Raw genomic sequence first — 18,884 nt, 5'->3', positions numbered from 1 at the left:
CCAGGGCTGCCCCAGCCAGTTGGCCCTGGGAAGAAGGAGGGGTAGAAGGACCATTGTCCCTTGGGTTTAGGAAAGTACAGGGTGAGGAGACCTCAGTGTTCTATTCCAGAGAGTGGAACAGAACAAGAATAGATGTGGGATTCTTTTGGGTTTAGAAACTGTAGAACTTTCTGGGCATGGGAGAACTGAAAACATTTCCCCTCACAAGGCATCTCTGTCTTCTGAAGTGTGACTCCAGGGAGGGTTTTTGCTGTTAAAGCATTAGCTTTGTTTTCCTTCTCTTCCCATCATTTCAGCCTATTCAGGTACCCTATTCACTTAAGCTCAGTCCCCTGAACTGTATGGCAAGACCCAGACTATCCTACCCTAGGGATAGGGTCACATTCCTCACCCTCACAGAAACTTGGTCTGCCAGAACTCCAACTAGAACCTTCCTTCTCACCAACTAGAACCTCCACCTCAACCCCAGACCTAGGCTAATATTGACAGGGAGCAAGGGAGGACTTGAGCTAATTGGAGAAATGCTTCCCATCCTCACAACTTTATTCTAACAACCCTCTGGCAGAGAGAGTCCTTTCCCAATGCCCCATAGCCCCAAATTGAGACACTACTGCTATCTTTCTCCCCAAATGTATCTTATACTTAGGGTGTATGTGTTTCATATATACTTATATATATGTGTTGTCTCCTCGTATAAAATAGAAACTCCTAGAGGGCAAGAACTGTTTCTTTTTGTCTTGTATTCCCAGCATCAAGCACAGTGTCTAGACCAGAGGTGTCAAACTCACATGTGTCTGAACCAAATTAAAAAGTAATTGGGATAAATTTAACAAAATAAAAATAGAATGCAATATAGATATGTTAATTTGTGGTTTTCTAAGTCAATATGGGACCTGCAGGGATCTGTTTCTATGTGAGTTGATACCACTGACCTAGACCAAAGAGGTGCTTAAAACCACAGTCTGATTGTTTGAATGGATGACCTAACCCTATTCCCTTCCACTCCAATGAAAAAGGCTGCTCTTAAAGGAATCTCAGCTTCTTAAACAGCTGGAATTTAGGCTTCAGAGTTAGAATGAACCATAAAGACCATCTAGTCCACCCCCTTCATTTTATAGATGAAGAAATTAAGACCCAGAGATATTAAGGGATTTGGACAAAGACGATAAACAGGTAGTTAATAGCAGAGTCAGGATCTGAACCCACATCCTCTGACAAGATGACCACTAATCTGAGTTCTGTTGGACAGCCCTACTTCTCTACCCATTCCCTGCAGCTCAAAGGAAGAGGGAATGAGCTCTGATCTAGGACTTCTTCAGAACTTTGAGAAGTCTTAAAATAGAAAGCAGAAGCCGCATTAGTCATGTTGCGAAAGAATAATCTAAACAAAACGGAAAAACTGTGAGAAATAAAAGAGAGAGAGAGAAAACTGCTTCAATGTGCGTTCAGACTCCATAGCTCCTTCTCTGGATGTAGATAGTATTTTCCATCATGAGCCTTTTGTAATTGTTTCAGATTATTGAATTGCTAGAAGAACTAAATCTATCAAAGTTTAACCCATTGTTTTTACCTTAACTCTTTTTTTATCAGACTACTCTCAACCCCCTTAAAACCCCTAGGATCCCAGACTCCTCCTTTCTCCTGCCTGGTTCTGGCAATAACTATGTCCCCCAAATTGGCAGAATCTTAAGACAGTAAGTGACCTTTTAGATTCTTAAATACAAACCCCCATCCCTCCTCTGCTTTGCAAAAAGGAAAACTAAAGCCCAGAAAGGGGAAGGGACTAGAAAAGGGAAGGCCCCAAAAGGCACTTGCTTAAGGCTTTTTGTTCAATGGGTGGCATAGGTGGAACTAATAAGACCCTAAGTCTCAGACTGGAAGTAGTATAGAATAATGGAAACACCATTGAATTCATGCAAAAGCCACATCTCAGCTCAGATGATTACTTACCTGTGTGACGTGGAGTACATCACTACCTCTCTCTGTTTTAGTTTGCTTGAAAGTCCCTTCCAAGTCTAATAATTTATGTTTGGTACAATGTAAAAAGCATTGGATTCAGAGTCAGAAGACATGGCTTAGAATCTTGCCTTCCTTAACTAGTTATCTAGGATACCTAGAACAGGCTTTATATTTCTGTGCTTCTCTTTCCTTAGACAAAGAAATGGGGGGGGGGGTGGAGAGGGGATGCTAGATTATCTCTAGAATAGAGGTTCTTAACCTGAAGTGCTTGAACTTATTTCTGTTTTAAAAAGCATTTTTATAACTGCATCTAAATAGAATTCTTTTCCTTTGTAATTCTATGCATTTTATTTCATGCCGTTGTAGATCTTCTGGGTTTCATAGGTGAAACCCATATTGCTGAATGAAGGGAAATCCATGACACAAACAAGGTCAAGAACCCCTGAATGAAATTCTTGTTAAACTTTAAAAATCCATATGATCCTATGATTCAGTGATTCCTGATCCAGGGGTCTTCTTTCCCCTATATCAGAGGAGGTTCCTTTACTTTGAGATCCTAGGGGTTTGAATACACTGCATGTCCAAGTGCTTGCCCTTCCATTGGAGAAATCTGCTTCCTCCCTAGAAAAAATCCCCTCCACACAAAAGCTCTAAGACTGCTGCAGATGGGTGATTGATGAAGAGAGGGGATCTAGGTTCAGCATGTCAAAAAACTAGTATTCTCCTTTAGTGAAGACACTTCTCCTTTACATTACAGACACCAACAATGTGAGGAAGTGATTCCATCTCTCACTTCAGAGATCTCTGGTAAGAAGGATCACTGGAGAAATTAGTATAACTTGTCCCAGTTACTGGATAGGAAGGTAGAAAATGTATTGGCGAGGGAAAAGGTAGCACAAGTGCCAATCTGAATTGAAAAAGACACAGTGGGAGACACTAAGAGATCAGGAAGTAGACTGGCAAAAGTCATGGGGGAAGGGGTAATTAAGATTTCTTTAACATTAACTTACTGATAATAGACAGTATCAGCCTTGAGTGATCTAAGTAAGAGTAGGTAGATCTTCACAGTTCCTGAGCCCTTTCACATAGAGAACAAGACAATGGGACTTAGGCAAAAGTACAGAAAGTTTAAAATTCTCTAGAATCATTCTGACCCTTGACATGCCTGAAAAAGCTAGACAGTAAAGAGCCAAGAATTATGTTTGCTCTGCATATTTTATTCTGAAAGAGCTGGAATACTTGTCTGAGCAGGAATAATACTGTGCGGGACTGGAATAGCAAGATCCAACTGAGAACAAGGATAAGCAGAACTATGTAGCCTGCTGATCAGACTGAAGATCAGGATAAAGCATGGAGGGAGAGCAAATTCAGACTTTGGTCCTTCAAGATGTTACCAGAAAACCTGGATTACATGGATTCCTGAAAAGATAGAAGCTAAAAAGATGTACGGTGAGTGTGACAACTTTAGTCCCCTGAGTTCTTTCACTTGTGGAAGATGGTGCAAATCATCCAATAAAGTATTGCAGATTAAGATGAGGACCGAAGAAGTAAAGTGATAGATCAGTGGAATGGATGAGGTATACAATACACAGTAACAAATGACCATAATGAACTAGTGCTTGATAAGTCTAAAGACCCAAGCTTTGGGGACAAGAAATCACTATTTGACAAAAACTGCTGGGAAAACTGGAAAACAGTATGGCAGTAATTAGGTATAGACCAATATCTTATACCACATACCAAGATAAGGTCAGAATGAGTGCAAGATTTAGACCTAAAGGGTAATACCATAAACAGATTAGGAGAGCAAGGAATAGTTTACCTGTCAGATCTATGGAGAAGAGAAGAATTTATGATGAAACAAGAGATAGATAGCATATTATAAGATGTAAAATGGAGAATTTTGATTATAGTAAATTTAAAATCAGTGTAACTAAGATTAGAAGAAAAACCAAAAACTGTGAAAAAAATTTTAAGCTTCTCTGACAAAAGTCTCATTTTTCAAACATATAGGGAACTGAGTCAAATTTAAAAAAAATAAAAGCCATTCCCAGTTGAATAGTAGTCAAAGGATATGAACAAGCAGCTTTCAGAAGAAGAAATCAAGGCTATCAATAGTCACATGAAAAATGCTCTAAACTAACAACTGATTAGGGAAATGCAAATTAAAACAAATACTACCTCAGACCTATCAATCTGGCTAACATGAAAGAAAAGGGAAATGACAAATGCTGAAGGGGATGTGGAAAAATTGAGACTCTAATGCATTGGTTAGAGTTGTGAACTGATCCAACTATTCTGGAGAGCAATTTGGAACTATGCCTGAAGGGCTATAAAGCTATATAACCTTTTATCCAGTAATACCACTACTAGGTTTCTATCCCAAAAAGGTTGTTTTTATTTAAAAAAGGAAAAAAAGATCTATCTATACAAAAATATTTATAAAAGCTATTCTTGTGGTGGCAAAAATTGAAAACTGATGGAATATCCAAGAACTAAGGAAAGACTAAACAAGTTGTGATACATGATTACAATGAAGTAATATTGTGTGATAAGAAATGACAAGTAGGGTGGTTTAAGAAAAAACCTGAGTAGATTTACATGAACTGATGCAATGTGAAGTGAGCAGATCCAGGAGATCTGTACACAACAACAACAATATTGTAAGAATGATCAACGATGAATGACTTAATTTAGCTACTCTAATCAAGAGAGTAATCCAAGATAATTCCAAAGGACATGTGATGAAAAATGCTGTGTACCTCCAGAGAGAGAGAACTGATAAACTCTGAATACAGATTGAAGGATACTTTTTTATTTTATTTTTGTTTTATTTTGTTTGTGCTTTCTTTTTCATCATGGCTAACATGGAGAGATGTTTTGCATGACTTCACATGTACAATCTAAATAAAATTGCTTGCCTCCTCACAGAGTGGAGAGAGAGAGAATTTTGAACTAAAAACTTTAAAATTGATGTTAAAACTTATTTTTGCATGTATTTGGGGAAAATAATTTTTTAAAGATGAGAATAGAAGTCTACTTCTTGTTTTGCTGATTTGACTATTTTGTATCTTTAAAAATAATGCTTCATTTCCTTTAGATTGATGCCACAAAAATGTCCAAGTTTGCAAGTAGTACTACAGACTTCTTTATTTGGAAGTGTCTATACTCCACCCCCTCTCCCAAAAGGAATCCCCACCCTACAAAATACCCAGTAAGTGATCATCTAAGCTCAACCTGAAGACCTCTAATGAAGCCTATTCCACTTTTGGCTATATAAAATGTTAGGAAACTTTTCCTTACATCAATCTTAAATTTTGCTCTTTGTTCATTTCTACCTGTTGCTCCTAGTCTTGTCTTTTAGAGTCGAATATAGCAAGTCTACTATGTTTTCCACCTAACAGTTGCCATCCAATAATTAAAGACAACTATAATGTCTTCTGTGACTCTTTTCTTCTTGAAACAGTCCCAATTCTTTCCTCCATTCCTCCCATAGATCCAAATGGATTTGATATATTGGTTGCCCTTCTCTGGATACTTTTTACTTGTTAGTGCCCTTAGACTATAGTTCTTAAAACTAAAGATGATATTTTGTGTGGTCTGATTAGTATGAAGTATAGAGGCCATCACTTCCTTATTCCTAGAAACTAGAAACCTAGAAGCTTGAATTCCTAGAAACCTATCTGAATGCAGCCCAAAATAACTTTAGTTTGAGGAACTGCCACATGACTCTTGTTGGTTCACACTGAACTCAGTCCACAAAAGCCTAAAATCTTTTTCATACTATTATCTAATCATATCTTCTGCCTCTCCTGTTTATAAAGTTGATTTTTTTTTAAGGCAAACATAACATTTTTTAAATTTAATTCTACTAAATTGCATTTTACTAAATTCAGCTCAGGACTCTAGGCTCTCTAAGATTTTTTTTAATTCTCTCATCTGATATGTTGACTAACCTTTCCAAATTTATGTCATCTGCAAATATGATGAACATCTTATCTAATGTTTTCATCCAAATCATAGATAAAAATGGGAAGCAACGTAAGGCCAAGCACAGATTCCTGGAACTTTCCCTGGAGATCTCCTGCCAGATTGACATAGAATCCAGCCAGTCAGCCAATTCTGAATCTATTTAATTGTCTCATTATCTAGTCCATATTTATCCACCTTTGCTACCATAAGAATGTAAGATACTCCAGTGTTTTGCTATGGTCTCACTAAACTACATTTACAATTTTCCCTTGATCTACGTTTTTAGTAACTTGGCACACAGAGGAATAAGGTTAATCTGGCATGACCAACCTATTATTGATAAAGCCAGGCTGACTCTTTGGAATCACCATTTCATTTCTTAGATACTCGCTAACAGTGTCTTTAAAGATCTGCTGTAGTAATCAAAGTTCAGCTTGTCTACATATGAGCTCAGCATAAGGTTACATGTTGTGCTCTCTGACCACATCCTTGATTATTATCTTTGTATTTTTGAAGTTTGAGGTTTGTCCTCTTCTTTTTCATTAAGTTGTTTGCTAATTTTTTTAATTGGGTTTATTGGCCTTGACATACACAGCTCTAGGTTTTATTAATCACTAATTATTTTCTTATTGGCAATCATATTGACCTCAGGTAGTATCTTGGTTATTATTTCTCTTTTCCACTTTCCTGTTGGCTTTTTGCTTTGTCCCTGGCCTAAATTCCATTAAGTAGAGATGTAACTTTGTGAGTTCCCTTCTCTTTTCCTAATGATCTAGGAGTGCTACACCTGAATCTGCCTCAGGCTATTGGACTAGCATTTATTAAGCACCCAATATAAATATGTGAAAGGTCTTGTGATAGGTTAAAAAAAAATAGACCCTACCCTCAAGAAATTTACCTTCTACTGCAATACTGCATTGACTACATTTCATAATTTTGATATGTAGTATTTATACTATTATTTTCTTTGACATGACCTATAATTATTTTTATAATTTCCTTTTCAGCCAAGCACTATTTAATTTTTGGTTTTCATATGGGTTTATACATTCTTCTCATATTACTTACTATTAATCAAATTATCATATGTAAATGTAGTGTACAAAATCTCTACATTTCTTTCTTTACACATATCTTCTGAGTGATCCAAAATATAATGAAATTTTCTATACATTCTTTGTGTGTTTAAAAATATGTATACTCTCTACCTTCCCAATATGTTCTTTGTATCTATTAGTTCTGATTCATTTAATATTCTGTTCATCTTTCTATCTTTTTGCTGACTTTATCATACTTTAACAATAGTAGCAAAATCTCCCACTATAATTGATTTTTAACCATTTCTTACTTCAAAAGTATAAGCTTTTGAAATTATAGGTTTTATTGCAAGATATTTAGGGTCACGTATATTTCAAATCGATATTTGTTATTTGAAGAGAACATTTTTGCACAGTATCATTTCTTTGTTTTTCTCCTTAAATGTTTTCTTGTTTATACAGAATCACTGAATTTCAGATGTCATTGAGTTGACCCATGTCTAAAAATGCCAGGCCTAGAGGCCTGAGGGCTACCTGAGTCTTCCCTTACCTCTATCGGAGGTCTTCGGTTGGCCAAACCGGATGCTCGTATGAGAGAAAGGACGTTCCAGAGTCGAACAAGGGTTGAGCTTTATTTCAGGGTCTAGTTACAAGTGCAGGAGAATTCTTCCTTAGGAGGGAGCGAAGAATCTCCCAAGGAGGCAAAGATCTTACAATAAGAGATTGGAAGTAGAAGTATAAGCGGGGAGAGAGGGGGAGGGGAGAGAGGAGAGAGGAAAAGCGGAGCCTTGTTGTCCCGACACGTGGCCCCTCCTCCCCAGAGAACTTTCAGGCTTTCCTGATCCTACTTAAACTCTCCAGCAGCATAGTTTGCATCTGAATACCGTGCTGTTAGATAACAATAGTGTGCCCAGATCCAGGACAGTCTCGAGGGGGATGCTCCTCCCATCACGTTTCTCACGGGAAGAGGCGGAAATACACGAGATTGTTCGGTCTCACTCCTCGATTCCCTGGTGTTTATGGGGGGCCTCATGAGAACTCTAAGATTTAGAAGTTCCCACCTTTACCCGCCCGAGACTGTCCACCTGGAATTGAGCTTCCATCCCCAGCATCAAAAGATTTCCTTATACAACATTTTCAACAAAAGTCCTCTAGCTTTAGTTTGAATATATTCAACAATGGGGAACTCACTACTTCCTTGAGTAAGCTAGGTGGTTCAGTGAATAGAGTATCAGGCCTGGAGTCAGGAATACTCATCTTCCGAAATTCAAATGTGGTCTCAGACATTTACTAGCTGTGTGATGGAGGGTTGGGGGAGGGGTGGGGCTGATAAGACTAAAGAAGGAACAAAAGGGAGGGAAGTGGCCAAGAGGCAAGCTTAGGCTTGGTTTAGAGAAAAGTTCCATAACCATCAGTGTTGTCCAAAAGTGGAATGGAGTGTTGCGGTGTCCGTGGGTTTCCCTCTCATTGGAAGTGTTCAGACAGAAGCCAGATGACTGCTTGTAAGGTCTGCTAGGGAAGAAGATTCCTGTTCAAGCATGGTTTAGAATAGATGGCATCGGAAGACCCTGCTGATTCTGGGGACAAGTCAAGAGCAAATGTTTGGGCAAAAAGATGACTCCTATATGCCCCAGGCCTGGTCCCAACTTTAGCCCCCAGTGCCAGACTGGGCTGCCCTTAGACTCACACACATGGGCTGCTCTGGCTCTAGTGCTGACCTTCACCATGCTAGCTACCTAAGTGGTGCATTTCTTGTAGAGTCTAAAGAGAGAAAGCAAGAATGAGGATGATGCTGTGTTAGCCCTGGGCAACATCCTTTATCTTGTCAGCCCCTCTCTCTGCTTGGTACCTACCTGTAATGATAATGGGATTTATGTTAATGAAAGATCTTCCTGGTCCGTTAACAGGCCCCAGGTGAAGTCCATTAAGGGAAGCTTGATTAGAGGAGACTTGTTTTGTAGGAAGGCCCACACCTTTTGTTGTTATTAAGGCACTGGGTCACTAGGGTCGGGATGCCCTCTGAGGTGAGGTTTTGCTTTGGGGATTTACTCTTTGGAAGAATGTGCATGTGACATGACCAGATGAGACTCATTAGTTATTAAGGAGCCTCCCCCCAACCCATTCCAGATGTTGGTGCTTCTCTCCCTGGTAACTATGTTTGTATGTAATGGTCAGACAGCTAGATCTGTCTGCTGATCTGTGATGTATGTATTGCTTATGGTCAGACAGTTAGAAGCCCTGTCTGTTGGTTTTTATTTCTCTGCTGGTATACATGATTAAAGTAAATTGTTGACCCCTCAAAAGTTGCTTTCCTTTTAGAAAAATAGATCGAAGAACCTGTGCATCAGGCTCTTCTATGTATGCTAGGGGGCTTGCTCCTACACCACCCCTTTCCCCAAGAGCTAGACCTCCTCTTAACCTTCTCTTCTCCCAAGCCTACCCACCCTAAGTGTTGAACTTTGGCTTGCTCTCCATCACCTTCTTCCAGTTCTTGGAAGGCCAATCAGTTATCTGATCAGCTTATTCACACAGAGGTATCAATAATCATTATAGCTACGTTCCACAGAATTCACATGGGAGTAGGAGGCAGTGCCTTATCTCAAAGAAGTGAAACACTAATGATGGGATTTCAGACACAAAGTCACCCTCATACCCTTTAAATATCACCATTAATCAAGTACATATAGTTCCAGTGGAGACAAGATATGCACAACGAAAATTTCTCCATATACTCAAAAGGCCAGTTTTTACTTCAGGCATCTGAACTAAGGGAGACAATAACTTTAGGAGCACATTAGATAGAATAGTACAGTGGATAGGGCACTTGGATTCAGGATGACCTATTTTCAAACGACACCTGTGCTACTGCTTGTGTGGCCTTAGGAAAGTCATTTAACCTCCCTGGGCCTCAGTTTCCTCAGCTATAAAATGAAGGGGTTGGACTAGATGGTGTCAGAGGTCCCTTGAAGCTCTAGATCTTAAATCCCATGATGAACATAGGATATCAGAAGTGGAAGGGAGGGGGGCAGAGCCAAGATGGCGGAGTAGAAAGACGCACATACACATAGCTCCAAACCCACAACCCATAGAAGTGGAAGGGACCTTAGATATCACCTAGCCCCACCTTTTAATTATATAATGATGAAACTGACACCAAATAGAATGCCAGAAAAATGACTTCAAATTACCCAGCAAATTAAGCGCAGAGCAAGGTACTAGAAGTGGACAAGATGAAACAGTGTGATAATAGAAGACTATTAACATAGTGTTTTAATTTACCAAAAAATAATCTATAAACATTCTCATTTGATCCTCACAACAATCCTGTGAGGTGAGTATTCAAAGCATTATTTTACAAGGAAGAAACCAAGGGAAGCGACTTGGCTAATGTACACAGATTAGGAATAGAGCCAAGGGCCAGAACCTAGATGGGCTATACACACCAATAAAAGCCTAGGGTGACAGTTCTATTTCTCAGTATGAGATGGGTCTGCATGATGTAAAATAATGTGTTATTGAGAAGAGTCACTCTAGCACTGGAGATTTTGTGGCAGCTTCAAGAAAATGAATCAGTAAAAAGGTTGGTTTAGTGGTTTTCCAATTAACCACTTGTTCAGAAATTAAACTTTCACCCAATGAATTCAACTAGTTGAGTGATAGAGATCCCTAACTTAGCCCGCAAGTTGAGGGATTGGTGTCAGAGTTAGAGAAATAGGCATCTCCAGAGTGACCTCTCCAGGGCCTTGTTAGCTAGGCCACACTGGAGACCTCACCATGAAGAGAAAGCTTTCTTGATACCATTTCACACTGAGAGCCATCCAATTTTCCCAGGGGGGCCATTTCCTTTCATTATGATTCCCTCTCCAGGCTTAGAGACAGAAAAGTTACCTCTGAGAGACCAGAGAGAAGAGACCAGTCATTCACATCCCTTATGGAGGCTTCACTTTCCCCCCTCCTATCTAGTGGCTTATACCCACTCTGATCTTCAATATAAAGGCCAGGTTCCCTCCCCTCACCCCTGCCAACAAAAAGGCTGAGACCATAATGTCTTGGCAAGAGCCATAAATTCAGTCAGAGACCTGTGTTCAAGTAGTGATTTAGATGAGTCCTTTCCATCCACTAGACTTCAGTTTCCTCAACTACAAAACACAAAGATTAATAAAATAATCTCTAAGGTCCCATTAAAATCTGACAATCTAAATTCCAAGGCCCTTTCCATTTCTAACCTCTTATGTGCAAAGTTCCTTTCAACTCTGAAATTATATAATTCTACAACTTTCTGTGTCTCTAGAGCCTAATATGAGGTTAAACTTAGAAGTCAAAAATCTCTAAAGTGAAAGGAACTTCAGAGGTCATCTAGACCAACTTGTACCTAAACCAGAATACCCTTCTCCCTGAATAGGAGCATCAAACTTCTCCTTGGCAGACTTCACAGATGGGAACTGGTTTCATGTTGGGCCAATTTTAAATGTTAGAAACTCTTCATTCAATTAAACTCAAGTATCTCTCTGCAACTTCTATCCATGGTTATTCATTCCTACCAAGCTGATGATTCTTACCAATTTTTCATGACCCTATCATGCCAGAACTGGGCCTATTGTCCATCATCTTCCTCCCCAGAGATGAGCCAGGCTTCAGTGCCCTGGGCTACGTCCTTCCTGGGCAGCAACTATATGGTGGGAAGAATGATGTTAGAGTGGTCAGAAAGATACATATATTGCCTGGGTGGCTCTGAGCAAGCCCTTTAATTTCTCTAACCCTCACCTCAATTAATTCACCTGTAAAATCAGATAATTATTGTACATTCTACCTCACAAGTTGTTGTGAGAAAAATGCTTTTGAGATATCATTTATTATTAATACCTATTTTGCATCTTCCTAACTGTGACACCTTTATGGACCTCAACTTCCCAATCTAGAAAATGAGGGTGACAATTCTCTGCTCTGTGTATTTCATCTATAGGGTTGTTGTAAGGACCAAATGAGATAACATATGTGAAATTGTTTTCAAAACTCATGCATTATTCAAGATATCGTCAGTGTTCTACCTATACACACACACACACACACACACACACACACACACATTCTATCTTTCCTTTCCATAAGGAAAACATCTAATAAATACCTTCTCACCAAGGTATTAGTGACTTTGAGACAATCACCTAACTCTCTTGGCCTCAGTTTCCTTATCCATAAAATGATACTAATAATGCTTGTGCTACCTGCTTTATAGAGTTTTGTGAGGAAATTGCTTTGGAAAATGAAAATCACTATAAAGATATTGTTATTGCTGTCACTGTCATTAAGACCTCTTATGAAAACCTAGAAAGGGAAGGGCTTAGTGAGAAGGCATAAATACAAAAATCAATGAAGCTAAAAATGAAAAGGAAATAGGTAACTGGGGGTGGGGGGGAGGATCTTTGTAGCAATATTCTGTAGTAAAGGTCTCCTTTCCAAGACATATAAAGAAACTAATTCAAGTTTATAAGAATAAGAATCATCGCCCAACTAACAAATGGGCCAAGGGCATTGAATAGACAGCTATCTAAGGAAGAAATCCAAACTATGAATAGCTATCTTTTAAAAAATTATCCATATCAATAATAATTAGGGGAATGTAAATCAAAGAAAGTCTGAGGTCCTATCCCAATCATCAGGTGGTAAAGTTGACCAAAAGAAAAGGAAAATGATAAATATTGAAGAGGCTGTGTGAAAACAGGCTCATTAATGCACTATTAGTGGAACTATACAATTGGTACAGTAATTCTAGAAAGCAGTTTGGAATTACACCCAAAAAGTCACTAAATAGTACATACTCTTTGAAATACCCCTACCAAGCATAAATTGCAAAAAGATCAAAGGAAAAAAGAAAGGATCATATGTATGAAAATACTTATAGCTGCACCCATTTTGTAGCAGGGAACTGGAAACAAAGCGTGTACTCATTCATCAATTAGGAAATAGTTACACCAGTTATGCCATATGAAAGTAACAAAATGCCATAGTGTTATAAGAAATATTGAAGCCATTTCAGAGAAAGCTGGGAAGACCTGTATGAACTGATGCAGAGTGAAGTGAGTGGAAAGAGAACAATTATAAAATAACAAATAAGTTTGAAAAGCTTAAAAAATTTTGATCAATGTAATGACCAACCACAATTTCAAAGGACGGATGATAAATCAGTTCTATCCACCTCCTGACATAGAGAGTCAGGGTATAGACTAAATGAATTCAGGGTATAGACTAAAACATTTTTTTAGATATACCCAATGTGCAGATTTGTTTTGCTTGACAGTGTATTGGTTATAGCAGCTTTTTCTTTCTTTCTCTTTCTTTCTTTCTTTCTTTTTCTTTCTTTCTTCCTTCCTTCCTTTTTTCCTTCCTTTTTAGTGGAGGAAAAGTGAGAAAGAGAGAGAAAAAAATAGATCTCTTATAATTAAAAAAATAAAACTTAATTTAAAAAAAATAGCTAGGAAAAGGAATTGAGCCATAATGGTGTTTAAAGTACTATGATCAACATGGGTAAATCAGAAAGGTTTAGAGGCAAAATACCATTCACCTATACATTATAAAGAAAAGTGACAGAAAGAAAATAGTCCAGGGCAAGGCACATGGTGATATGTCTATACCAGTTTCTAGGGTCAAAAAGGCACTGGAGAAGCTGCAGTTCCAATTTAACAGGAGACAAGCAGGGAGCAACTTTGGAAAGATCATTTTATTAGCCTCAGCTGAGGACCCAGGACCTCTTGGGAAATCCAGGGAAGAGGGGGTACTGTCAGGGAAGTTCAGGTCAGCAATTCCCTCTGTCCATCCATGGTAACTATCACCAACAATCCTCCAGAAATTCACAATGCAAACACACTAGGCTGGACCTGAGGGCCATAAAGAGATCCCACTTTGCCCACTTTCTCCAGCAACTCCAACCCACATCTGAGGCCAGTGGCATTTCCTTGGGCCCTTAATTCATTGAAGAGACCTTCCCTAGGTGAGCAAAGTTCTCTTAGTGACTCATTTGGAGAGGACAGAGGAAATCAGTGCTTTAGAGAAACAAATTAGGATTTGGGGGTTCCAGAAAGCCAGTCAATATTCAGGAATGTCTATCAGAACCAAAGCTCTAGAGGACTAACCAAGAAATCCAACACTCTGGAATGCTACCTAAGAGTGCAGTGCTCCAGAACATTTGGGACAACTAAGGACTCAACACTCTGGAACATGGAACCAAGAACCCAAATTCTGGATCACAAAGCAGGAACCACAGATAGCCTTCTGGAATGCCAGTGCTCTTCTCACAGCTCAGTAGATGGCCTCTTCACCTTCTGCTTGTCCACTTGGTCTGGGTCAGGCACACGGAATGAGACATAGGGACATGTTTTGACATTGAGACAAACCAGTTTCTGCAACGTGGCTGTCTTGACAATGTTAAAGCCAATCTCACCACCAAATGTGCTTGGCTTCCAGTACTCAGGAGAACATATGGGGTTCCCCAAGAGCCCCTTGAGGGAGAAGGGAGCCCCAATCTCCACCATACTCTCTCCAAAGATAGAATTTGGCAGAGATTTCTCTATAAGTAAGCCTGGGTAGAACTCCAAGGCATCAATGTCTCCATACAGCTCTTCCAGCTCTGCTGAATTCTGCTTCTCTCCTGTAAAGAGAGAAGAGGAACACAAATCAGATCAGTTACTCCGCTATCCTGGCAATAAAAAGGTACATGCCCAGGGTAATGCTGGGAAGTAACCTTCACTGTTCACCCTTAGAGACATGTTTTTGGTGCATCAGAAAGAACAGAGACTTGGGATCAGACAATTTGGTGGAGTAGCGAGCAGAGGATCAGACATAGAGTCAAAATCCTAAATTCTACCTCAGATGCAGAGGAGCTGTAGGAATCTAAGAAAGTCCCTTAACCACTTAACCACTCTCAATCTGTTTAAAGAGAATAATCTGTGTAAAGAGAATAATCATAACACTAGCCTCACAGAGTTGTTTCAGGGATCAAGCAAGATGATAATTATAAAGCACTCTGAAAACTTTAAAGTGCTATATAAGTCTAAAATATTATCATCATCTCAGATTTGTCACTTCTGAGCCATGTAATATTGGGCAGGACACTCAATATAGAGGCAGTATGCCATAGTGGCCACAACTTGGGCTTTGGAGTCAGAAAGATCTGGCTTCAGACATTCACTAACTGTGACTGGATAAGTCATTTAACCTCTACGTGTCTTAGTTTCCTTATCTATAAAATAAGAGGGTTGGACTTAATGCCATCTAAGGACCCCTCCAGCTCTAAACCTATGTTTCTATGAGCCTGTGATCTGTATAGGAGATTTACTTTCTTCTTCTGAAAAGTAAGGACAACACCAGCCCTTCCTTTAACACAAGAGCATTAGGCTAAGCCCAAGTGGGCCATGGGATTTTGGGTGGGAAAGCTCAGCATGGGCAACAGATACCATGAACTAAGAAATGCTTCTTTTGAAGAAAGATTAAAATTAATAATACACAGGAAGTTTTTCAAATCTATCATTTAACAAATGTATCAATAGTTAGAAACTGAATCTCTACAAATGAATTTGACTCTAAATCTACTACAGATAATTAGAGCTAGCCAGGTGCTAAGGGAGACAAAAAAGAAAGTATAGAGAAAAGGATGCCAAGGACAGTAATTATCTGTGTTACGTGCTAGGACCAATAAAGTTGAATTGGACTCAGAGCCCAATTCACTGGCCCACTCTAATATCAAGTCATTCGTTAAATGACTCTATAAGAATATACAAAATGCTTAAATCTTCAAGCCTCCAAACTACTCTGAGTCCCCAGGGACATGAGTTGATTTCAATGAGAAGACAAGAGCTATAAGTGAGGGTTATAATAAGTAAAGGGATACGAAAGTTCTTGGAAAAATATAAAGCATCATATAAGTGTACATCCTGCCCTCTGTGGAGCTGAGATGTCATTCCTGAGGATCATGTAGAAATTTAGAAGAAGCAATGTCTAACACATCACTGGGTTAATGCCCTATCATTGACTGCTGATACAGAACTCCATGGATATACTAAAAAATGGATGAACTGCCCATCTGAAGGAAGCACAACTTGGAGCTGTCTAGAGACGCAGGCAGGAGGTCCCTGGGATAGGCCCTCCTCCTTTTTGTATCTTATTTCCTTAGGTACAGAGCCTTGTAAGAACTCCAAAGACTTGGAGACCCACAGCCACAGTAGCAGAGGTGGTGTATCCTACCCAGTTTCTGATAACAAGAGAAAGTGCCTACTTGGAGCAATTCAACTGTAACCAGGAGAAAGAGCCAAAGCTTGGGTAGCATCAGGGCAGGAATCAGCATCAGAGATCACAAAGATCAAGCTCAACTGACTGATATGAATATGTCAACATGAGTAAAATGTAACAAGGCTAACTGGCCTAGCAAAAACTATCCTAGATCCCAATGGGGCTTCAATATTAGCCTCCAACAAGAGTTTCTGAATTCTGTTCTGGCCATTTTGCAGAGTTTACTTATGATTCTCTTGTATTTATCACGGCTTTCTTCAGGTAGGAATAAATTACCTCTCCTATTGCCAATTACTGTTTATACTTTCAGTAGCTCTTACTTCTGTTCCCCCTTTTGTGGAAAAGAACCTGAGGAAATAGCCCAGAACATATATGGCTCAAAAGCAGCCAGGGTGAATGTGATAAGACACTGAATACTAGAGAGGGGAACCCAATATTCTGAGCAGCAACCAGGTTTCTCTACTAATGAATCTGGCATGCAAGCAGATGGCTAAATTACAGAACAGGGAAAGCCAGGTACCCTGAGCTTCTGTGAGCCCTAGTAGCAGTTGCCTGTAGCCTCTATGCTATACAAATGGAATAGATTACTAATGCTGGTAGTAATGAGAGTGGTGGTAGTAGTGGTGGTGGTGGTGGTGGTGGTGATAGTAGTGGTGGTGGTGGTGCTGGTGGTAATAGTAGTGGTGGTGGTAGTGCTGGTGGTGGTAGTAGTGGTGGTGCTGGTTCTGGTGGTGGTACGCCACCCTAAAGTTGTGGTATACCTCCCTAAAGTCTTCTTTTTGAGGCTTTGCTGTGTTTGAAGATGACCCTAGGGACTCAAAGTCCATGCCCCTAAGACATAAGTACTTATAGGTCCTTCAACAAGTTGAAAAAGCTTCAGTTATGTTCCAAGTAACAGACCAGCCATCCACTGTCCAAGGACCAGTCTATCTAAATGCAGATGATCAAAATTTTGCCACAGAAACTCAAAAAGACCATTTACCACATATTAAAGGTAAAAAGGCTAGCACCTCTCCTAACCCTCCCAAACAAGAAAGTATCCTCTATTCTCAGTAGTATTGTTGTTAAATTTCAGCCTTATTCCCACAGCCTCCTTTTCCTTCCATCTATTCCAATATCCAGCCTACAACGTGAGGTCCCTCTCTTCCCAGACAAGAACCATGGGGTCAGAGGCTGGGGGAAGCCAGGGTGGGTGCCACCGACCTGTGAGGTCCTCGAAGGAGGTGTAAGGTTTCAAGCCAAACCGTTTGCGGTATTCATTGAAGGACTGTATTCTCAGCTCCCTTGATTCCTTAATGGTGCTCACAGCCACATGTAACACATGGTGGTTGATGTTTCTGACCCCACCAATCTGGGGGAAAAGAGGCATAGTTATACTGTAGTCAGAGAGTAGGAGTCATGTCCAAGTTAAAAAAATAATCTATGATCTATGATTTTGGTTCATTAAAATTAAGACTTGGTAAGTAAGGTACAATGGTAGCTATTTATTCCTACACATAAGAGTACTCATAAGATCTAAAACTGAAAGGAATCTTAGGGATGATCTAGTCTGGTTTTGACGGCTAGGTAGCAGTGCCAGGCCTGGAATCAGGAAGACTGGAGTTCAAATCAGGCTTCAGACACTTACTAGCTGTGTGACCCTTGGCAAATAACTTAACCCTGTTTGCTTCAGTTCCTCATCTGTAAAATAATCTAGAGAAGGAAATGGCAAATCCCTCCAGTGTCTTTGCCAAAAAAAACCCAAATGGAATCACCGAGAGTCAGACATGATTGAAATGACTGAACAACAACAGTCTGACTTCCTTCTCCCCTTTCTACACATGGGAAACTGAAATTCAGAAAGGTTAAGGGACTTGCCCAAACCAGCAGAAAATAGTAGAGTTAGGATTTGAAAACCTGAGTTTTCTGACTCCACTTCCAAACTCTTTTTCTATTTCACACTGTCTATAAGGAATAAATTTATAAGGTGAAAAGTGCCAGTGGTTCTCCTACAGCAAACTAATTTTCCCTATTTTTTAAAAGCATACATGAATGGGAAAGCATGCCCTTTTTTCAGTTATCCATACTTATAGGGAGCCTAGCTATTGGGACTACAAAGGCAGAAGGCAGAAGCCCCTGCCCACATCCACCTGATGGTGGCTTTTTAAACACAAGCAAAACAGCCAGGAGCCAATAAAGGCAGCTAGGTGGAGCTGTGGCCTGGAATCAGGAAGACCTGAGTTTAAATCTGGCTCAGACAATGAGGTGTGTAACCCTGGGCAAGTCATTTCACCCTGCTTGTCTGTTTCCTCATCTGTAAAACGAGCTGGAGAAGGAACGGCAAAGCACTCCAGTATCATTGCCAAGAAAACTCCAAATGGGGTCATGGAAAGTCAGACATGACTGAACAACAACAATTAATACCATAGGACTGGACCTAAAAATCCAGGCCTGTCACAAGATCATGTGTTTAGATCTGGAAAGGACCTAAAAGGTCATCTAATTTAGCGCTGTCATTTTTACAGATGAGTAAACTGAGGTTCACAGGGAGGTAGCTCAGCCAGAATCACACAAGCAATAAGTGGTGAGACTGGGGTTTGAATTCAAGTAGCAATAATAATACTTGGCATCTATATAGTATCTTAGAGCCTGCAG

General features: G+C 39.7%; 1 protein-coding gene across 1 annotated transcript in view; it reads right to left on the bottom strand.

Moving 5' to 3' along the window:
- Positions 1-13,667: 13,667 nt before the first annotated feature.
- PTGS1 (prostaglandin-endoperoxide synthase 1) overlaps positions 13,668-18,884 on the bottom strand; it is a 48,290-nt gene continuing 43,073 nt past the window's right edge. The window contains exons 10-11 of the mRNA XM_072631837.1: positions 17,454-17,601; positions 13,668-14,613 (exon numbers count right to left, since the gene is read on the bottom strand). Coding sequence (XP_072487938.1) covers positions 14,258-14,613; positions 17,454-17,601 — 504 coding nt within the window. The 3' untranslated portion in view covers positions 13,668-14,257. The remainder of the gene's footprint in view (positions 14,614-17,453; positions 17,602-18,884) is intronic.

Source organism: Notamacropus eugenii, chromosome 1, assembly GCF_028372415.1.
Source record: "Notamacropus eugenii isolate mMacEug1 chromosome 1, mMacEug1.pri_v2, whole genome shotgun sequence".
NCBI classification, from domain to species: domain Eukaryota; kingdom Metazoa; phylum Chordata; class Mammalia; order Diprotodontia; family Macropodidae; genus Notamacropus; species Notamacropus eugenii.
Note: the sequence above shows the minus strand (reverse complement) of the source record. Positions and strands in the feature narration are given on the sequence as shown.